Raw genomic sequence first — 24,251 nt, 5'->3', positions numbered from 1 at the left:
AATTACAGTGGGACCTCGCTATTTCGCGTTTCCACGTTCGCGGGTTCAGAGCTTCGTGGGTCTAAAAAATATTAATAATAAAATAAAATAATAACAATTAAAAAAACAATTTTAAGCATTTTTGAAGGGGCGTCGCTACTTTGCGGATTTTCACTTTTCGCGGGTGGTTTGGGTCCCCTTTAACCGCGATAACCGAGGGATTACTGTATTATGTTGCATAAAGAAGAAAAATGGAAGTATAAAAGGAGAAAATGAAAAAAGACAGGTTTGTGGTTATCCCTTCAATCAGTATATTACCAACAATAATCTAATGAAGAAAATGAATTATAATTTGAATAAGAAAATTCTACTTAATTATATTTGCATGTATTTTTTCCTTCTACAGTGAACGTCCAAGCTACTTAATTTTTGACACATAAATACATTTATTACATAAAATAATAATAATAATAATAATAATAATTTCCTTTGTATTGTCATTCTTTGTAACAATGTACACAGAACGAAATGTCGATACACCTGACCCGTTGTAGCGAGCTGATGCAGCCGCAGCCAACAGAGGGCGCCGTCAATAAACACGTTTGAAAAAAAAATATGGTGTAAGATTATTTTGTAAGGGAAAATCCGACAGTTTGTAAGGGCACGAAGCCCTGGAGCGCGACAGGACATGTCTCTAATCACTCAGTGCACTCACTCAATTCGTGTATATTTGTAATCCCAGTTTCTTTTTGTTCCACGCGGTTAATTAGCGTTCGAATATGTTCACAAGCCGGGCCAAGAGCGTGCGATTTTTCCTTTTACGCCACAGTCGCCGAACACCAGTCTTTAGCCTTCCTCGCTCATTGTGCGTCGTCGAGAGGCCGAGCCGCGACGTCGTCCGTCTATTTCCCAGGCTGCGGCTTTAAGAAGCGGCCTTTTAGCCCCCTTTTCCACCCCGTCCTCCGACAATAGAGCCGAGCAGAAAAAAAAAAACCCCTCCCTCACCCCAAAAATTCAGTGAATAAAAAGTTAGTTCAACACGCAGCCCTTAAAGCCACCCTGAGACTGCTGGCGGGCAGGCACACTCACAGAATTGTCTGTTAATAGTCCAATTAGATAATTGCCATCTTTCACTCCTTTCCCTCTCTGTTTCCCATAAAGGCATGAATGGAAATCGGGGAGGGGGGCAGCCTGAAGGGGGCTTCTGGCCAGCTAAGGTGACAAGAAGGGCCAGAGAATGTTCCTTGCACCAGACCGCCGGATTGAATTGAATCTTTGTAGCCTAATCAATGGTCTTATTGGATTACTGACCACTGCTGTGTTCAGAGATATTGTTGCACCGACAATTAAAATAGCGACCGGTTGGTGTTCGGGTGGGTGGTTAGTGGGCTGGAAGGCGAGCGGTGGAAAAAGGGTAGGGGGGCTGTTCTAGGGCTTTGCATTTGTGAGAGAGTGTAGGAAGCCTAAGCACTAATGACAAGTTTTGTTCCTTGCAAATGTGAGAAGTCGCTTTCTCGGGTTGGGTTATCTTCTTTCAGGAGGACTGGAAAAGAGAGAAAAGTGTCTGAAGTAACATGGATTTTAACCTAAAGCTTTTTCCTGTATCTCGCCTAGTTTTCAAACCCCAATCGCCAGAGGCATTGAACGGCAGCAGAGCCGAAGAAAACCGGACCGAAGTTTCGAAAAGTTGAGATTTCCACGGACGATGTCGGGGCGAGAGTTCGGGAAAACTCGTCGGTGAAGCGAGACCAATCGTCTCTCTCGATTCCCTGGGCTGACGACCGACGGACGGGGGAGCGTCAAGACCTCGGCGATTTCCCCAAACAATTTAGAGTATTCACGAGGTTACGCTAATGCGGAGGCAGCGAAATTACCGCAATCAGTCCAAACTGCTGGCGTTCGTAGTCGCCTCTGATTACTCATCCATCAGCCTGGTGTCTTTGTGACAAGAAAAGGGGGGCTTTGAATTATCATTGAGTTTGGCGGAGACGTCCAAGATCATTGGGCAAGGGAGTTGGTCAGCGATAATAGAGTTTTCCTCGCTCTGGCGACGGACATCTTTCGGCATTAGATAGCCGGCGACGCTTCGACGGAAGGTTCTGAAACTCGATCGGAACTCTTCTGATGATCTGTTACACGGGGTTCTCTTGAATCTTTTGGGAAACGGGACAAAGGGAGAAGGGGAAGAAAAAGCAGGTCCAAAGACGGAGCATGGAGGTCAGGTACAACCAAGAGACGGAAGCAATGATGCTGAAGAATGGTCTGAAGGAGGGCAAAGACACCAAGGGCTCACAGGGTAGTTTGTCCAAGAGCTTTCTCAAGGAGCAACAGGGTACGTATGCGACCTCCGGGACGGGGGAAAACTGCGAGAAAACCAGGGGAAACGCCGCCGACCCGGACTACTGTCGGAGGATACTCGTGCGAGGTAAAACTTGTTACACCGGGATCCGCCATGTATTACTACTATAAAGCTTCACTCTTATTCTTTTCATTTTTTTCCCCGAATCGGAAACTATTGAAAAGGAAGTTGTTTCATTAGGTCCTACAGTAATACTATTAAATCTACTTTCATTTACTAATAAATCACAGTTATTAATAAAAACAAAACAAAAAAACAAGACTTTTACTGTCAAAATAATTTTGAATAACATTACTGTAAATTAGAATATATTTTTTATCTATTTTGTTGATTTTTCTGAATCGGAAACTATTGAAAAGGAAGTTGTTTCATTAGGTCTTATAGTAATAATATTAAATCTACTTTCATTTACTAATAAATCACAGTTATTAATAAAAACAAAAACAAAAAAACAAGACTTCTACTGTCAAAATTATTTTAGATAACATTACTGTAAATTAGAATATATTTTTTTATCTATTTTGTTGCTTTTTCTGAATCGGAAACTATTGAAAAAGAAGTTGTTTCATTAGGTCTTGTAGTAATAATATTAAATCTACTTTCATTTACTAATAATCACAGTTATTAATAAAACAAAAAAAAAACAATCTACTGTTAAAATTATTTTATACAACAGTACTGCAAATTAAAATATTTTTTTAATCTATTTTGTCGGTTTTTGTCCAATTTTATAAGTTGATACTTCTAAGAGAAGAACAATTAAGCACCATTTCATTCATTTCATTCATTTTTTTGCCTCGTCCAATTTTGTTGTCACAATATGTTCAACCCATTTTGTAACAATGATAAAAAAGGTATACTCTATTCTATTCTATTCTATTCTATTTTTGGCAGGAAAATGAGTAATTAAGTCTCCAAATACTGATATTATAAATCACATTTATATGTGTGTATTTAAAATATATTCAATAGAAAAAAGGTACTAAATATGTGAAATGTTTTTACTACTCCAAGTTTATATTTGTACACATGAAACAAAATAGATAAAGATAAATAAATGTAATTACTTTAGTTATATACGCTTTATTTCTAATTAATAATGTCATCAATTGAATTTAGATGTGTGTATTTAATAAAAATACTTTGGTAGAAAAACAATGAGTAGTTAGGTCATAAATATTTTGCTAATTAAGGTTTATAATTGTACACACTAAACAATCATGTTTAGACGATATACATGAATGTGATTATATTAATCAAGTAAGAATTAGTTGTAACTATCAGTGTTATAAATTACATTTTTATATGTGTATTTTGAAAATACTTTTTGGTAGCAAAAAATAACTAGATTTAAAAGCATTGCTAATTCAGGTTAATTTTATATATTGTTATTGCATCATATTGATATATATTATATATTTAAGTAATGTATTATTGTATCGTACCGCTGTTTGTAGGCAAATAATTTATTGTTTCCTTTTGTTAATTGATGCTGTTTTTTTGTTTGTGTCTAGCAAACAAACAGTATTTGTATACATTAAACACTATTATATTTTAAAACAAAATTTATATTTAGACCATAAAAATAAACGTCATACATTATTTATTTTGAATAATCATTTTACTTAATAAAAACAACGATGATTGTTTTATGGTTTGATTTCAGTCGGTTTTATTTCTCGACCTAAGACTTAAATCATTTGGAGTTATTTAACTTCATGATGTTCTTATTTTAAAGACCATTTAATTTGATCGTATCGCTTACATGAATGAATGAATGAAAACTTTATTTCGAACATTATAAAATAAAATTAAAACAGGACAAAAACAATGACTCAATAACAAAATAAAAGGGGTAGTATGAAGCAGACGCTTATTTTCCCTACCCCTTCATCTTCCCTATTAATTACATTCTATAGATAGCTCCTCTTTTGTGTCAAAATACAACACAATCTCAAGGATACACACATTACATAGGTCAGATATCAATTATTATAATAATAACAATAGTCACATATTTTATACACTAATCATCGTAGTACCCATCCCTCAACTAGTCACCAAACATCACTGCGACACCAGTGATAATAACAATAACAATAATATTAATAATAACAGTTATGGTATAATAATAGCAACAATAACAACAAAGTTAACCATAGTTTTAAACGCAGTATTTCCAATCTCCCGTATCACTCATACCCCATTTTCTTCCTCTCTCTATTCCGCCAGTAATGTTTTTTTGTGTTTAAATTTGAACCCGTAAATTGTTGGACATTGTTTGATCTAGGTCTTGTAAATTGTTCCAAAGTTTGACTCCACACACAGACACACACATACTTTTCCTGGTGGTTCTCACCTTTGGGATTTTGAATTTGAATAATTTTTGTTTTTGTTGACCTTAAATAGCAGTTGTGAAGTGAAAAATTTTACATGGAAGTGTGACTAAAAAAACGTTTTATTTTTTCCTCCGGACTAGGTAAAGTAATAACAATTAAAGTTAAAATATAGTCATTGTTTTTTTCCTCCCAGGGTTTTTAAATACACCGTGGCGGGTTGTTTTGACCCGAGGACAACCAAGGAATGAAATTCAAAAAGAGAAAAATAATTTCTTATTGTCACTTATTGAGAAAAATCAGTCCTTCTGTGAATGATTGAGGGATTAAATGAAGTTAGTTTTATTTAAACACTCATGTTCTTTTAATATTCCCAAATGTAATCCATTATAATTATTAAGCACCTTCATTTATTTCCCTACTGTGAACATAATGTGCTGCTTAGCAATTCAATACACTAGGATTTATGTGTTTATTGATTATTAATAGTTTTTAATATGAAATCGTTTCAATTAAGTTATTAAAATTCAGCAGAAGATATTTTAGTACATTTTGGGGAAAAATAATCTCACATTTGGACAGTTTTTGCATTTTCAGATGATCAAGATAATTTCCTGCCTAGCCATTCATTGCACTAGGATTTTTGTACTTATCGGTTCGTACGAGGTTAAATAGGAAATCATTTCCAGTGAGTTATTTAAATTCGGCAGGAAAAAAATAACCTATTTTTATAGTGTATTCAAAAAAATAACTCATTTTGCAGAAGGAAGAAAGTTTAATTTACACAAACTCAAGTTAATGTATTTTATTTTAATGTATTTTCCAAAATGATATTTTCTATCTACCACCATGTCACACTTTTTTTACATTTTTGTACTTATTGATTATTAATTTTTTTGAATGTGGAGTAATTAAATTAAGTTAGGGGAAAGGGGAAAAAATGTATTCCTGTTGGATATTGGGGAAAATCAATTTTAAATTTGGAGGATAATCGCATAATAAATTCATTTATTTAATTTAAACACACTCTTTTCCAAAATTTGCATTCTCTTTTAATCAACATAATTTAGCCATTCATTACGCTGGGATCGTTATACTTATTGACTGTGAAGATATTTGATTATCAAATAATATTTTATATTCTTATACCACAAATATTCAAAAAAATCCCCTTCTTTTTCCCAACCTAACAACTAGGAACACAAAATACACAGAGACACACACAATGGATAAGATAAAATGAAAACAAAATAAACAATAAAACAAATACAATTGTAAAAAAATACACTCATGACAAAACTGAAATGATTGATATGATCTATAATCATTGTATATTGTTGTAACAATATCAATAATCAAACAGTTCGACCAATTACGAATGCCCATTTGCAGATTTTACGATTGAAAAGCCGCGCTTTGGTTCAATCCCGCTAAGCGGCTTTGTTGTCATTGTTGCAGACGCAAAAGGCTCCATCCGAGAGATAATCCTGCCCAAGGGTTTGGATTTGGACCGGCCCAAAAGAACCCGAACCTCCTTCACTGCAGAGCAACTCTACAGGTTAGAGATGGAGTTTCAGAGATGTCAATACGTGGTGGGAAGAGAACGAACTGAACTGGCACGCCAGCTCAATCTATCCGAAACTCAGGTGGGTGCTCATTTCAATGTAATTTTCTTTTCTTTCTGCAAATGAATTCGTTGTGATCGGTGTGTCAGAATAAACGTACGTGCAATAATGACAACGGATAATTCAGTTCTCTAATTTTCAAATTTTGCATACTATTATTGATACTTACTATCTTAACTGTGGAATCTTATCTTGTTAGTGTTCTTGCTAGTTACAATGACAATACTATAACATAGAATTAGCATTTTTGCCGGACATCATGGGAAATATTTTGGAACATTTATGTGAATTTTTTGTATTTTATTGTTTATAATGCTTTATTTTAAAACACATAAGTCAAGTCATGTTTATTTACATAGGCCTTAATCACAAGAAGTCTCAAAGGGCTGTACAGAAAATACACAGACATTTCCAAAATATAGGTAAGAACAGAGTTTCTAGAGATTCCTCGAGCTCACAATCCCTAAGCATTATCTAGTAAGTTGAAACGTTACTACCTTCAAAAAACTCAAGTAAAATAGTAAAATTGTAGACTGCCCATGATATTAATTTTTATTAACCACATATTTTAAGTATCATCAGTGTTTACTAATTACTTTATTATTATTTTTTATTTTTTTATTTTTATATGTGGCTATTTTAAAGCAGTTTTTTGTCAATTTCGCTTTTTGAAAAAGGGCAGAAAATAGTCTAATATCTTTATTTTAAACGGCACAATAATTTCCTTGGATAAATTTGAGAAAGGGACATTTGTTCTTGATTTGGGTCAGAGAAGGCACTCCCTTCTCGCTCTTGCTCAGTGCAGTCCGGGCTAAGGTAAAAACGACGATATCCTTATTGTTTGCAGTATTTTGTGACTATTTTACCAAAGAACTCTGCTTGCACCTTGTTTTGAAAACCATTATTTGGTACGAAAGTTAGTCAAAATGCTCTTCAGTAACTGAGGAAGGGAGGTATATATATATATATATATATATATATATATATATATATATATATATATATATATATATATATATATATATCAATTCTTTATACATTCTCCCAAATAAACTGTGAGTAATGTTACGCGATTGGGTTCTCCTTCCTGTTTCCTGTCTTCGTGAGTAACAGTTAAGATAGTAAGTTTGTATATATATATATATATATATACATATATATATATATATATATATATATATATATATATATATATATATATATATATATATATATATATATATACTGTTACAATTTCCTATTTATTATAAATGCAAAGGTATTAATAATTAATAACAATGCTTACTTTATCATAGTGGGCCTTAGAACCCCACTAATGGAAATGGTTGAAAATTTAAACTGGACATCATAAAAATTTGTTTTCAAAACTACAAGAAAAACCAATCATTTTTCGTCATTCTTATTATGTTGATCAGAATGTAATGTCTATTTATGATTTTTCTATTATTTTGCACCGTTTAAACATTAGCTTTTCTTTGTTTCGATTATTTACACTGACTGCAGAAACATAAGGTTTACCTTGTCCACATGATAGTATTGTTATTATATTAAGATTTGTTTACATATATTGCAGAAAGTTGTTTTATTTGCTCCAGTTTTCAATGTGAACAAAGACGATTAATAGCATTAGCAAGCGAAATAACTTTGACCTGGCTTGATTGTGTCGATTTTTTTTACATAATTAAGCTTGAGGATGTCAGAATGAAAACAAATCTATTTTCTTGCTTCAATACAATACAATCAGTTTGTGTGTAATTAAATTTGTAATAATGTAATGCACATTCAATGTTATTTTCATTGTTTTGCATTGTAACATCTAAAAGCAATTATTAGCTTGTTAAAATGAATTACATTGCTCTAAGAAGCCCAAGGTCAACACATTCTTATATTATAATATGAAGACTTCTTTATATATTTGGCACAAGGTTATTTAATTTGCTCTCTATGTTACATTTAACTATAAAATCGCATCAGCGAAACGACTTTGACCTAGCTTGAATTGTTTTGGAAGCTAGAAATTCAACTTTGTATATAAACACTGTATTAAAAATTCAACATGAGCTTATTTTCTTAATCTCGATTTCGGCTTTAATTGAAATGTTTTTAGTGAAAATTTTTTTGAGTAATATATAGTTGTAAATATGCAATTGAGAGAATTATGTTAATTAGAGCAGTGGGCCTCACAGTCAAACCCAATAAAGCTGCAATTTGTGCAGAAAACATGCATTCAATTAAATTGTCTTTATTGTTTTTGATAACAATGTAGTAAACATTGCATTCCAGGGTAAACACATAATAAAGAGAAATAATAAGATCAAAGAATGTCAGGATAAATAGGCCAACATATTTACAAGGTAATGCTTAGAGACTGGTCTAAGTTGTAATAACAGTGCAATAAAAATAAAGCATTGTGTAATGTGTTTTTTTGTGTTTGTTTTTAAATAAAAATTCATTTTTTGTATAAAAAAACCCTTTCTTATAACCAAATATGCGTAATTCTCATAGAAATATCTGCGGTTCACGGATCCATTAAACACCTGGGTTGTAGTAATACATGCTAGAATACAATAGAATAAAATACAATAGAATAGAATAGTCTTGAGGGTCATTGGTATCAACGTGGAGAAACTCTGGAACTCCATGGTAAACATGTAATAAAGAGAAATATAATATAAGACCGTCAGAGTAAATAGAATAGAATAGAATAGAATAGAATAGAATATGCCTTTATTGTCCATGTTACAACATGGGATATGCTGTGACAACGAAATTGGACGACTCCAGTTCCACATTTACAGTGAGGAAATGCAGTGCTTAGAGCCTGGCCCACGTTATAATAATAGTGCACTAAGAAAACAGTGCATTGTAACCATTGTGCAATGAAAAGTAGTGCAATAACATTAACAGCAATATATATATGTTCACAGTTTGGTGAGCTTGTTTAGGATGGTGATGGCCCAGGGGAAGAAACCGTCTCTGAGCCTGTAGTATACATTTAAAGCATCCCCGATATATAAAGATTACGGTGAGCTTATAATATAATCGAGAATGACTAAAGGCAGCGTTTATGATTGCGGCGGTAAAACCATAGCGCGGACGTCGTCTCTTATATGTGCTAAAGGGGTCAACTAGAGTGCACGCGCAACGGGTGAACTGCATATGCACTCTTGAGTTTGACACCCTATTTCAAAGCAGGTCAACGTGGAACACTTCAAGACCCAGACTTGAAGAGGAATCCTCGTTTTCTGCATTTGTTTGGACAAAATCAGCTGGGTTTTAATCGTCGAACGGCGTCACCGGCGTCATTTTATTCGCAAAATAAACGATGAGCTTGCGACTTTCCGCAGAGGTCCATTTTTTTCACACAAAATCGAGGTCAAAAATGTGTTTTATTCTATATTTTCACGGGAGTGATCATGTTGAAGACCTCGACTCTTTCTCAGTGACAATTTGCAGCCACCAAATGATGCGATTAGGAGAGCATTGAGTCACACGTTACAATAATCAGTTTTTTTTCTCGGCTTCTCCTTGATACGTGACCTCAAACCGGATTGAAATATTCCGGTGCTAATATATTTTGTTATAAGGGAGAATTGTTTTTACGAAAAAGGTCAAAACGATTTGCTCATTACTTGAATTAGAATTGTCATTGATGACGACATAATGAAATATTTTTGCGCTAATATGCCGGGTCTTTTGTGAATAAGAGAGTATTGTTTACGTGAAATGGATCAAATTGATTTGTTCAGAATTTTAAAAAGAATCAACTTTGATGTCATTGACAACGGCGTTGTGAACATTGTTTACAACGAGGTTAGACACTCCACAATGAACTGGGTTAAAAGACTTGATATTTTACTGTATGATATGAAATATATTTTGCTAATTTAAAGTATCTTTGTTAAAAGGAGCATTGTTTACATCAAAAACGTCGAATTTGAACAAGAATTTTCTTATTGTCTTTGATGAAGACGTAACAAAGATTGTTTACAACAAGATCAGAAATGGCCCTTCAGGATAAACACGTACTAAGGCTTAATATTATATCATATAAAATGTTTTTTTGCTAATTTTGTTAAAAAGAAAGTATTGTTTATATCAAATAGGTCAAATAGATTTTCTCAGAATTTGAACTAGAATTTTCTTATTGTCTTTGATAAAGATGTGACGAAGATTGTCAACAACAGAAATGGCACTCCGGGATAAACACATACTAAAGGCTTGATATTATATCATATAACATATTTTTTTGCTAATTTTGTTAAAAAGAGAGTAATGTTTACATCAAATAGATTTTCTCAGAATTTGAACGAGAGTTGTCTTATTGTCGAAGATTGTTTCCTGGCCCTCCAGGATCACCACGTACTAAAAACTTAATATTATATCTAATAAAATATTTTTCTGCTAATTTTCCAGATATTTTATATATTTTTTTGATAGTTAAAAAGAGAGCATTGTTCACATCAAATGCGTCCAATAGATTTGCTAAGAATTTGAATTGTCTTTATTGTCTTTGATAACGACCTAGTGAAGATCGTTTACAACGTGCACTCAAGGATAAACACTTAATACTATATAAAATAAAATATTTATACAACACAGAATCTATGTACATAGAATTTTCCTTTCTTTATATACATATTTGATTTGATATTACTGTATTCTGTTTTAAACGTATTTTATAAACACTTTACACTGGGGTGGCAATGAAATTGAATTGGTATTTTATGTTCAAAATAAATACTATTTTGATTGTGAAATCTGGATTTTTTTTGTGGTAATATGCCGGATTTTTAGTTAAAAAGAGAGCATAGTTTATATGAAATGGCTAAAATTGATCTGCTCGTTGCTTGTAACTAGAATTGTCTTTATTGACATTGATGAAAACATAGTGAATACTGTTTACAAGAAGATTAGACATGGAACTCCATGATAAACACGTATTAAATACTTGATATTATTTAATATGAAATATTAATGTGGTAATATATTTAATGTTTTATTAAAAAGAGAGCATTGTTTACATCAAATTGGTCACATTTATCTGCTCATGGGCAGCACGGCAGCGCAGTGGTTAGCGCGTGTGCGGCACAGTTCTGAGGTCATGAGATCGAACCTTCTGTGTGGAGTTTGCATGTTCTCCCCGTGCTTGCGTGGGTTTCCTCCGGGCACTCCGGTTTCCTCCCACATTCCAAAAACATGCATGTCAGGTGAATTGGCCGGTCTAAATTTTCCCTTGGTGTGAATGAGTGAGTGAGTTGTCTGTCCCTGTGTGCCCTGTGACTGGCTGGCAACCAGTTCAGGGTGTCCCCTGCCCACTGCTCGAAGATATCTGGGATGGGCTCCAGCACCCCCGCGACCCTACTGAGGATAATGGATGGATGGATTTTAAAAGATCATGATATGAAGAACATTCCTTTTTTAATAAAAAATTAAATCTCACTCAGACCAAGAAGCCCCTTTGCGTACCCCTATTTGAACCCATTAAAGGGGCAGTGTGTATTATGTAGCGCTCCTGATGGTACATAAAAAACTTTTGCATAAAAATTTTTACAAATAGAAAAAACATGCATTTTTATGAAAGCAGATAATGGATGGATGGATGGATGGACATTGATACCAACATAGTGAACACTGTTTACATTAGACATGGAAAAACATGTAGTAAAGACTTAATATTATATAGTATAAAATCATTTTGTGGGAATATGTCTAATCTTTGATTAAAAAAGAGAGTATTGTTTACATCAAATGGGTAAACTTGATCTGCTCATTGCTCAGAATTAGAATTGCCTTTATTGTCATTGATAACAACATTGTGAACATTGTTTATAACAAGATTAGACATTGCACTCCAGCATAAAAAAACTCAATAAATGCTTAAAAGAGAAGAATAGGTTTAAAAAAAATGTCAGAATGAATATGCATAAATATTTTCAATGTAGTGCTAGGAGACTGGCCAAAATTGTAAGTGTATAGCGCAATGAAAGTATAGTGCAATAACATTTAGCAGCAATAAAATTCCAAAATAAGGCGATTTTATTGATGGACATATTCGTTGGATTTATGGGAAGATATCATTATGAAAATTTAACATTAGCTCCAGATGAAGGAATTCTGGAAGTCTTTTGAATTGTTTTATGTGTGGTTTTATTTCTCTAACCTTCAAACCAAATCGAAATGTATTAGTCCAGCACTTTTAAGAGATCTAATTGTAACTGAAAGTCAATCCATCCATTTTCTGCACTGCTTATCCTCAGTAGGGTCGCGGGGGCGCCGGAGCCCATCCCAGCTATCTTCGGGCAGTGGGCAGGGGACACAGAGACAGACAACCATTCACACGTTTATTCACACCTAGGGACAATTTGGACCGGCCAATTAACCTGACATGCATGTTTTGGGAAAGTGGGAGGAAACCGGAGTACCCGGAGGAAACCCACGCAGGCACGGGGAGAACATGCAAACTCCACACAGGAAGGTTTAAGTAACTTAAGGTGTTTTTAAAAAACATCTAATGTACAGGACATGAATTTGTTAATGATGTGTATGCCGAAAAACAAATGCACCTAAATAATGTGAAAATAGCTTAAAAATATGTTCAAGCAATTAAAATAAATACATAAATAATCTAAATATAGACCTTGTGTCAATAAAGTAAAATAAATTATTTTGTTCTCCAGGATTATTGGATAAAAGGTATCGGTGAGGCATCACACACTCAGGTTTTGTAAAAAAACATGATTTTTTTTTTTACAATTCATCACGGATCTTATTACGTTATTATACTTGTTATAATTAATATCGATTACAATTCGAAGAAACTTACAATCAACCATTTTCTGATTCTTGTCATTTGCAATAGCATACATTTTGATAAAAATATGCATCGTATTCTAGAAAATCTTTTGAAAATCTTTTAAGATGAAAAGAAATTTGTTTGTCTTTTCTATTTTTTGCAGATGTTTTTCTATATCTTTGATTTGTGGAGCTAGACACCTTGATAAAAATACGATAAAACATGATTTTGCTATATTTTTCTCTTTGTTTGTTTTTTAAAAAAATATATATATAATGCAATATGTCTGCTGAGATAATTAAAGTAATCATTGTGCCAAAAAGTTAATTTTTAATATTAATCCAATATTTTTATTGATCTCTTTCTGTATGTATTACACAGTGAAGGTCATCACAAAAATATACATAATCTGAAATAAAGTAAATCAAGAACAATATTATTTGAAATAAAAAAACGTGATTTCCGAGACAGTTTAAACATGACTTTAGATTTAGCGGGAATGGCCACAAAATCAGAAAAGTCTTATCCATCAGTGGATAAGCCAAATTGCATAACAAAGGTGGCAACAGGGATGAACCCAGACCCTGAATCACCGCCCGGTACGTGGATGGTTCTCAACAATTGCATCACATGAAATGCAATGGGAATCGAACCTGGATAGCGACGGATCCTATCCACTAGACCGGGAGGATGGAACCTTTTGGACTCAAATTATTTTGGATATTATTTGGGGCAGAGGAACTCTGTATATTTTGAGAAATAGCAGACAAGCACAAGAGAGTTTACTCGTATGTAGAAGTACGGCAAGCAAACTCCATAATAGAATTCAGTTTATCGGCATAAACAAGCTAGATTTCTGGATTTAAAAGCGGTCTTAACAAGGATCCACTCAGTCTTTTACCTCTTTTCTCTATATTTCTCTATATCTATGTTTTACCTAGAAGTTCCAAGTCTAATCTTGTTTTCATACAATGATTTACAACATTCATATCAAAAATGTGTTTTGGTCGGATTAAACCGAAATTGATAAGGTTCTCGTGTTTGGAGGAGAAAAAATACTGAATTGCATCCGAAGAACACCATACCCACTGTTAAGCATGGGGGTGGAAACATCACGCATGGGGCTGTTTTTCTGCAAAGGGACCAGGACGACTGATCTGTGTAAAGAAAAGAACGAATGGGGCTATGCACGGAGGCATTTTGAGAGAAAATCTCTTTCCATCAGCAAGGGCATTGAATATTAGATGTGGCTAGGTCTTTCTGTGTATTATTTGCCCTCATGTAGGTTTTAGATCAGGGGATGGTGTCATAATAGTCTGTGGTTTGCAATCATCTGTGGTCTGTGCAGCCCTTTGAGACTCTTTGTGATTAAGGGCTATACAAATAAACATGACTTGACTTAACTTGACTTTAAATTTTTCTTATTTTACTATATGTTTTTGTTAGGGTAGATATTTGTATTATACTGATTAATATAATATATCAATCAATTAAAATGGCAATAAATGCCTAAAAATGTCATAGATGACCCCCAAAAACAGTATTTGGAAGCTATTTTGCATTAAATAATGTTCGCAAATAGACTGCTGGTGCGCACAGATAATAAAATATTGTATACAAATACTCAATCATATAATTAAAAGCTCAAGGCTAATTGCGAGATCTGTTCCTTTTTTAAGGGCTTTTAATGCATGTTTTCTAAGTTGAAACCCTGAACTATGTTGACATAAACGTGAATTAAACTATCAAAATAAAACCAACCTTGAAATACAACTCCTTTGAGTAAAACCTGAGCCCAGGAATTTGCTGATCACTGGCAAAATTGTTCGCCGGCGCATTGAGGAAGGTAGTAATTAGCGACGCTTGAGAAAACACCTTTCATGATCATCCAAACACGAAAGGTTATTTGGTATTTAATCGAAATGGTCGATCAACTGCGAGGATTATGCTTAAATTGAGTGATAGTAACACACCGGTTAGTTAGTAGTTAAGTCTAAACAGTGCTCCATAAAATACTCAACTGTATACTTATTTATAGCTCACAACACATTGCCTTTCCATCAAAGATCCCTAACCACTTCGTTCTTCAGTTATTGCTAGTTCACTCGTTCGCGAGAGGAAAAAAAATAGATTGGATTAAGAAAAAATATTCAATGGATGCTTCCTGTACCAACAAGGAATGTTTTGGGGAGCCAATATTCAAGCCCATTCATTCAATGTTCTTTAAAAGATCGAATAAAGAAATCCAACTAAGTCCTTCCACAGCACAGAGAAATGTTTCAGAGAGCCAAGATTCAAGCCGATTGGCCAGCACCCATTTACTTGAGATTTCTTATGCCTATTGGCCAATTCTTAACAAAAGCATCTTTCATACTGAATGGACACCTGCTCTGCGTTCTCCTGCATCTCACTGAGTTGTTATCCCGTGTCCTTCGTCATGCAGCCTCTCTCTCTCTCTCTCTCTCTCTCTCTCTCTCTCTCTCTCTCTCTCTCTCTCTCTCTCTCTCTCTCTCTCTCTCTCCCCCTCTCTTTCTCTCTCTCTTTCTTTCTCTCTCTCTTATAAAAAAAGGTGCGATACAACTTCGATTTTAATTTTTTGCAGCTGGTACTAGTACCCATATACTGCAAAAACTGGGGGATCTCTGCATTCCACTGAAATTTTGTTCCCTCATATTATATTAATGCAATCATTTCAATAGATCACCTAAAGAATCTTTCAAAGTAAAACAACAATGTTAGAGTATTTCATGAAGAAATGGATGACAATTGTTGAAGCGTCCTTGACCAAGACCCTGAAAAAAAATCCTTAGATGCGTTTCTTTTTGTAACTTGAAACCAAAATGGAGAAATAATCATGGAATTCAAATAAAGAATTTTGCTTTTCAACTTTTAAAACAGGGACATGATGATGATGATGCTTACTGGAAGATACATTTTCCATTAATAACATTTAGTTTTAGCGTGTGAGTTGAAGGAACGTTTTGTATTATTTAGCGTCTCTGAGTAGGAAGAAAATGTCATCCATAAAAAATTAAAAAATATTGATTTGAATAAAGAGCCAAAATACAATAACTCTAAAATGAAGGGAACTTACATGATTTTCCACCATCTTGCTGCTACAGTACCTAAAACCTTGTGAAAGACCGGGCATAAAAAGTAGATTAAAAACAGTGCAGTTTGACACTTTGAGTGTCCGTAGTTTGCATTTTTCCTTTTACTTTGCAGCACTCGATATTGGTTATTATACACAATACAGCGACATCTAGTGGTCACAAAACATATTTATTGCAGGAACAAGGTGTGGGAGAGCTTGAGTAATCATTGCAGCCTCTGTAGCTCCTCATGTTGCGTGTGCAAGTACCTGCATTTCTTGTATGTACTGTCTTTTAAGTTAGATAGGAATATATTCATTTAAAATGAGCAAAACTAGCTTTGCTTTTTTTCTGCAACCATCATTTTGGTTTAAAAAATTTGAAGGCTCTTAGTTAACTCTCTACCAAAGTCCCTGTGTTTTCTTTCTCTGAGAAGGACTTCATGTTTTAGGGGTCATCAACTCAGGTATTCAACATGTTTTCCTCATCTGATCAAGGTGATTCAAATAATCAGCACTTTTGGAAGGATGCATCCAAAATATAATAGATATCTGGTATTACAGTACAGCAATGTTCGCCTATTGCACAAGATGCTAGTTTGGTTCGCGGGTGTTAGCCATTCGGCCGTAGGTGCTGTGGAATGCCCGGCCCCCTGAGATTCGATCTGCAACCTCAGTGGAACTGTTTAAATCTAGGCTTAAAACACACTTCTATTCTATATCCTATGAATGACCTGTACTTCCTGTTGACAATATCTGTGTATTATTTGTTATTGCAACATCTGTTGCAGCCTGGTCATCCTGGAAGGCGGATTACCTTTGAGCGGTCCCTTCTCAAGGTTTCTTCATTTTCCTCATTATGAGGTTTTTGACTTTTTCCTTGCCCTCATTTTGGTTTTAGATCAGGGGATGGTGTAATAATAGTCTATGGTTTGCAATAATCTGTGGTCTGTGCAGCCCTTTGAGACTCCTTGTGATTAAGGGCATCACAAATAAACATGGCTTGACTTTCATCATGCTTAAGGTTTTGAGTTTTTCCTTGCCCTCATTTTGGTTTTAGATTAGGGGATGGTGTAATAATAGTCTATGGTTTGCAATAATCTGTGGTCTGTGCAGCCCTTTGAGACTCCTTGTGATTAAGGGCATCACAAATAAACATGACTTGACTTTCATCATGCTTAAGGTTTTGAGTTTTTCCTTGCCCTCATTTTGGTTTTAGATCAGGGGATGGTGTAATAATAGACTATGGTTTGCAATAATCTGTGGTCTGTGCAGCCCTTTTGAGACTCCTTGTGATTAAGGGCATCACAAATAAACATGACTTGACTTTCATCATGCTTAAGGTTTTGAGTTTTTCCTTGCCCTCATTTTGGTTTTAGATCAGGGGATGGTGTAATAATAGTCTGTGGTTTGCAATAATCTGTGGTCTGTGCAGCCCTTTGAGACTCCTTGTGATTAAGGGCATCACAAATAAACATGACTTGACTTTCATCATGCTTAAGGTTTTGAGTTTTTCCTTGCCCTCATTTTGGTTTTAGATCAGGGGATGGTGTCATAATAGTCTGTAATCTGCAATAATCTGTGGTCTGTGCAGCCCTTTGAGACTCCTTGTGATTAAGGCCGTCACAAATGAACATGACTTGACTTGAAAACATACTTTTTCTTTTAACAGGTAAAAGTTTGGTTTCAAAACCGCCGCACAAAACAGAAGAAGGACCAAGGGAAAGACTCTGAGCTGCGATCCGTGGTTTCCGAGACAGCGGCGACCTGCAGCGTCCTCCGACTGCTGGAACAGGGTCGGTTGCTCACACCTTCGAGCCTGCCGGGTATCTTACCGCACTGCGGTAGTAGCGCTTTGGGCTCGGCCCTGCGGCCCCCTACCGTCGGAATGGGTAACACAAGCGGCAGCATCGGGGCCAATGGCGGAGCCGCCAGCAGCAGCCCGACCCTACCCGCCGTCACCACTTCGGGAACTATGCCCGGCCTCCAGAACTCTGCGGCAGCTCACGGTCTATTCACCTTCCCCATGCCCACCTTGCTCGGCGGTGTGGCCGGGCGTATGACGTCGAACCCGCTCACCATGGCTAGCTCGCTAGCCGGTAACCTGCAAGAACTATCGGCCCGCTATCTGAGCTCTTCTGCTTTTGAGCCTTACTCAAGGACCAACGGCAAAGAATCCATGGACAAGAAGATTCTGGACTGATATTTTTCACCTGTACGTACACTTGTTTCCTGTGGAACTATTTGGTTATTTGTTTGGCTTAACCTGTGATTGTTTTAGTCCCTGTCTGTGTTATCATGTTTTGTGAATGTCTAGTAGCCTAGTTTCATGTCAAAAACCCATCACATCAGAGGTAAGATCTTAAGTCCGGGCCCAAGTCCAACCTGACCCGAATTTTCCGCCCAGGTCTGGCCTGAAATGTCAATCATTACGTTCGGGTGAGGCCAACCTTCTCTCTTGCTTACTTTTTAAAAAATACATATATGTTTTTATTATATATGCTAAAAGAATGTGCAGGATCGGAGGGGTTACCTACCAATGTGATCCGACAGTTACCTGTTGAAAAATAATATTGCAGTTATGTGATTTTGTTACTTTCAATAACTTTGATTACTCCATTACCAAACATGCTCGTAAAAGAAAAAAAAATAACATAATATAAATAAAATTACTCAGTTTTGTTTGGGCTGAATGAACAATGTAACTTTGAAAAAGAATATGAGAAAACTAAGGTCAGGTATTTTAGTTGCTTGTAGTTCCACAAAAAAATACTCAGATTTTAACCACGTAGTATAGTTTAATAAACAAAAATAAAACTTTCTCTTTCACATAGCAGACAAGATATGCTCTGTTTTTGTATACATTAAGAACACATTTAGAACCCAAACCAAGTGTTCACTTTCTAATTTCACCAACAAACCCTGGGATGTCTTGTGTTTAAGTTCAGGTATGACTTGTTTGAATTACTTCTTGGCAATATTCAGATTTTTTGGCATTCATGCTGGAACATAGGCTGGAACGGGCGTCCCATGATCCCATGGTCTCATATGCCGTGAAATGAATCTGTAGCCACGAAATATGTCCATGCTGCAATATGCACTAGCTGATACTGTTGGGTCTAAATCGACCACTGAAGTGTGGGAGAGCTAAAAATAAATATTGGCTAACCGTGGAAGAAAATGCACTAGGCAAAGACTTAAGTTTTTTAGCCAGTTGCAACCGGGGAGATGAGATCTTTCCATACTTTCTCGCTCAAATCTTAATATCAATCTCAGTCATCCCCCCGTCTGCTTCTGTGTTTTATTGAGATCACAAGACATGGAAAAGTACTGGTATGTTGAGACAAAGACAAAAGACAGAAGACAAAAGACCACCCCCCAACACCTTTAAACAAAGACAGGAAGACTAAGAAACGCCAAAAGGACATCAAACTGATTAAAAATACACACCTTGAGTAAATACCTTTAAGCCTACTTTACAATTACTGAATTATCAAAGAAACAAGCCGGGAAGGGAGAGCAGACGTGGTCGGGATCAAAAACAAGTCGTAAGTTGGGAAGGGAGAGCAGACGTGGTCAAGATCAAACGGGTCGTAGCCGGAGACAGACAGGATCAAAAACGGGACTGGTGGGAGTCAGGGTAAAAAAAAGGCTTGCCTAGTACTGTATACACTGAGGTTCGCAGACGGACTAACGACAGGGGATTGACAGGACTGAGTTCAAATAGTGACAGGGAGCCAATCAGAACCCGCGGCGGGTGGCACAAATGAGAGGGCACAGCTGAGTCACATCAGTAATCATGACATCATGTTGCATAGATAGAGAAAAGTGTCGAAACTTGTACGTAAATATCTGGATCGGTGCATAATGCCCTGTCATTGTCAAAGCTAGTAGCGTGGGCCATGATGTGCAAGAAACACAGTGATTGAATCAGTATCTTGTCACAACTCACTGTGATGTTGCCACGCTTAGACATTGTTGCTACGCTAACTTCTCAAGGCCGTGAGTAGTTTTCGCCACGAGAAACCGTGGTCCGCAAAAAAATAGAAATCACTGTTCTATCGAGACGTCCTACCCGTGTTGAGACCCCCCTCTCGTAAACTGACCTGGCAGTAGAAATTTTGCTTTCCGGGTAATCAAGTAAAACCAGCAACACTGAAACTCAGAATCATTGAAAACAGAAATTTACTGATGATATTAAAGAAACCTGCGTGATTACTATAGTCAACAAACACCATGCTAGAAAGCTACCACAGAAAAACACGCCAGGCTTAAAAGCTACGTCAGGAAACAGTATTTTGAAGCAGTGAAAGAGTCAATTAAGACTGTATAAAAATGAAAATCGTAAGTAATCCCCACTTTTAAAGGAACTGGGCATTGATAGGACGTCTAAATGGGTAGCATAGGATTTCAGAACACAACTCATCACAACACATACAGTACTAAACACTGTCAACTCAAGAACTCCTTTCTGTTTCTGTCCATTATCAACCCCTTATTGTTCTTCTTTGTCTCGCTGCCTCTCTCTTAAAGTGCTACGCTAGGTTCTCAAGAACATACTGCTGTGGCTTACGGACCAATTTTCAATCCGTCAAAATGTCTTCGAATTTTCCCGTCAACAGCTAAAAAAAAATCTTTCGATGATGGAAAACTGGGCAGTTCTGAGGTCAGGAGATCGAATATTCTGTGTGGAGTTTGAATGTTCTCCCCGTGCTTGCTTGGGTTTCCTCCGGGCACTCCGGTTTCCTCCTATATTCCTAAAACATTCATGTGAGGTTAATTGGCCAGTACGACTTATCCCTAAGTGTGGATGAGCGAGTGAATTGTCCCCCCCTGTGTGCCCTACGACTGGCTGGCAACCAGTTCAGGGTGTCCCCTGCCCACTGCCCGAAGATAACTGGGATGGGCTCCAGCACCCCCGCAACCCTACTGAGGATAAGCGGTGCAGATAATATGGAGGGATGACGGAAAACTGTTGGCTAATGTAACATCCGCAAACATCATAGTGTGGTCTTGTGTTTAGAGGCTGTGAGTAGTTTTGGCCTTGAGAAACCGTAGTCCCCAAATAAAAAACAGGAGTCTCCTCAACACAAAACGTACCGTACTAACCTCTTGCAATGTCAATTCAAAGAACTCCTTTCTGTCTCCCTATGATCCACTTGTCATTGTTCTACTTTGTCCCTCTGCCTATCTCTCTCTTAGAGTGCTGCACTAGATTCCTAAGAACATACTGCTTTATGGCTTAGTTTTCAATGATGGACAGCCTTAACATTTTCTGTCAACTCTTAACAAAATCCATCAATGATGAAAAATTGTCGGGTAATGTAACTTCTGCAGACAAAAAAATATAAGAAATGTAAATGTTTATACAGCCTTGTTTAACTAAGATTTTTTTAACAAAAGACAGACTTTAATTTGGTATAATAAGTCACCTATTCTTACAAAAAAAATGTGAAATTTCGGGTATGCTTCGGGCTCAGTCCTGCAAATCAAATTAATCCGTAGGGCTCGGGTTGGGTTGGGCTTTAATACCTGTGGTCTTAGTTCGGGTCGGGATGTTTTTTCGATCTTACCTCTGCAACACACTCATCTTCTAATAACACAGAAGTAACCTAAGAAAAACGATTGATGGAAAGAAACTTCCTAAAGGAATTATTTTAATGTTTTCTATTCAGAACACTCAACAGTAATCAACTTGAACTATTCATTTAAAAAGGTGGAAAAAAAATACCAATGGAGTGCGTAAGGTCCCGTGCGACAAAAGGGGCTAGTACAAAGACATTTCTTCAGCGTGTAATTGTATTGGATGGGTCAAACGACACTACATGTGAGTAGCTGTAGAGAAAGAAGCCATTTTGTGTAGCAAAATGTCAGACGAAGCTAATCACAAAGTTACCTGCCTTGGTTGTAGCCGTCGTTTGTATTTGTGTGTCAGAACTTCGACAAAATCATTGCAAATGCGGTTTTTACTCAACGGAAACGCTCATTGTCTCCTCAATGGTTGACGCAAGACTGGAACTCTTTCTTCAACACGTCCGTGGCGTTTTTGTCCTCAAGTTGCAGTACCTAACCTTTACTTTTGATCTTTTTCCGCGTCTGTGATTTCTCTGCCATTGTGCGTTTTGCTGAATAGTCTTTGAAGAAAGCGTCGGGTTTTTGTTGCCAGTAATGTGCTGCTTGCTGTGATGATCACCAAAACGGGGAAAAGGTTTATCAGCCTGGAAGACATCCCTCCAGCTCCTTTGTGAAATCAACGGCTATTAAGGCAGGATGAATGATTGTACCATGAGAGTAGTGCACAAGAGAGATGTTTAAAAGTTATTTGATTGTAAATTATTGAATTTTTGTAATTATGACATGAGTAGTATTTCTAGTATATCGACGATGAGCGAATGTATTGAAAGGAAGGAGTATAATCAGCTAAAAGCTATTTGGTGCTGTGTTGTGAGATTTGTCAAATGTGCATTCCAAATGTGGATATACTGTATATCATGTAAACTCTTTGGAGACAGCTTTCTCTTTCTTGTTTTTTTTTTTTACTCGTCTTCTTACGAATCAAGTTAATTGATCAATTCCATGGCTGTTGTATATTCAATATATGATGGTTTGATATGATACAGATTTGGGATTTGTTTTCTCGGTCTTTCAGCGTTTTCAAGTCAAGTCAAGTCATGTTTATTTGTATAGCCCTTAACAAAAAAGAGTCTCAAAGGGCTGCACAGATCAAAGACTATTGCAAACTATTATGACACCATCCCCTGATCTAAAACCTACATAAGGGCAAGTAATACACAGATATTGTCAACATAAAATATAGGTTATTCATATGCTATAGAATAGAAGTGTGTTTTAAGCTTAGATTTAAACATTTCAACTGAGGTTGCAGATCGAATCTCAGGGGGAAGAGCATTCCACAGCACCGGGGCCCGAATGCAGAATGCTCTCAAACCTGCGGATCTCTTCTTGGCTCTTGGGATCACTAGTAGACCAGCGTTTTCAGAGCGAAGACTCCGGACTGGAACATAGGGGGAAATTAAATCTTGTCAATATCCTCCTGCACAAAGTCAGCATGCATATCCGAGATGCCGAAAAGTCAAATATTTAGAGAAGAACTCACCTCAGAAATAATTAAGGTTATATGAATCTGTTCTCTTTTCAATTTTAACTACAGTTCGAGGCTGAATTAGTGTAACACGGAATCCAAATAATATTCACATTTAAATGTGTTCATTTTAAGTATAATTAAAAAAAAAAAAAAATAATAATAATATATATATATATATATATATATATATATATATATATATATATATATATATATATATATATATATATATAGTAAAATAAGAACATTTCAAAATGTATTTTCTTATTTTTCTGAATAATTCAATAGTTTGCTGTCAGGACCAGAACCGAAACAAGATCCATTTGCGTTATGTTTCTCACAAGTTTTATTGGAGGAAAGAAAAGGGCTGCGCCCATGACCCGGTGTTCACTGGACGCGGGAAGCAAGTCGCTCTTGTACTCAGATGGTGCTCCGAACACGTAATTTAGCGCCTCTTAGTGATAAAAAAATAAAATATCAAATGGTTTACATATATTATTACCGTTGTTTAAATGAACACGTGGCTCACTCAGAGGAATCTGACATGATTGTCGGCCATCTTGTTCTTACGGGTAACCCCAAAAAAATTCATGAAGGCTAGGGAAAATAATGTGAAAAAAAATTGTGTGGTTTAATCACTTCTATCTTCAAGAGTTTGACTTCTTCCCTGTGATTTGTAGCACTCAATTTTGGTTGCTCTGCACAATATGGCAACCTTTCAAGGTCGAATATTACACCGTGTCCTTTTACTGGTCTCAATTTACTAGTGGACGGTTGACAACTAGCGAAGAGCTCGATCGGACGTGATTATGGGGCCGAAAAAAATAATGCATCGGAGGACATTAAAAAAAAATCACTGGACCTTATAGCAAGCAAAGTAAATGACATTAAAAACCAACAAGGTATGATACTTGATCTGTTGACGGCAGTGATAGAGCTGAGAATGCGTGTTGTGAAGAG

The 24,251-nt window shown here is 36.0% G+C and overlaps 1 protein-coding gene across 1 annotated transcript; it reads left to right on the top strand.

Annotated features, from left to right (window-relative positions):
- The first annotated feature begins 1,442 nt into the window (after window positions 1-1,442).
- Window positions 1,443-22,807, top strand: vax1 (ventral anterior homeobox 1). The gene is made up of 3 exons (XM_088351831.1): window positions 1,443-2,404; window positions 6,133-6,320; window positions 17,859-22,807. The coding sequence occupies exons 1-3, from the start codon at window positions 2,191-2,193 to the stop codon at window positions 18,387-18,389; spliced, it is 933 nt and encodes a 310-aa protein (XP_088207957.1). The 5' UTR covers window positions 1,443-2,190; the 3' UTR covers window positions 18,390-22,807.
- Window positions 22,808-24,251: the final 1,444 nt, after the last annotated feature.

Source organism: Urocampus carinirostris, chromosome 13 (assembly GCF_059441175.1).
Source record: "Urocampus carinirostris isolate Australia breed hairy pipefish chromosome 13, RoL_Ucar_1.0, whole genome shotgun sequence".
In the NCBI taxonomy this organism is placed as follows: Eukaryota; Metazoa; Chordata; class Actinopteri; order Syngnathiformes; family Syngnathidae; genus Urocampus; species Urocampus carinirostris.
This window is presented reverse-complemented; position numbering and strand designations above follow the sequence as displayed.

Coding starts and splice junctions, on each gene's coding strand:
- vax1 (XM_088351831.1), top strand. CDS start 2,191: ATGGAGGTCAGGTACAACCAAGAGACGGAAGCAATGATGCTGAAGAAT. Junction 2,405..6,132: donor TCGGAGGATACTCGTGCGAG/GTAAAACTTGTT, acceptor TCATTGTTGCAG/ACGCAAAAGGCTCCATCCGA. Junction 6,321..17,858: donor TCAATCTATCCGAAACTCAG/GTGGGTGCTCAT, acceptor TTCTTTTAACAG/GTAAAAGTTTGGTTTCAAAA.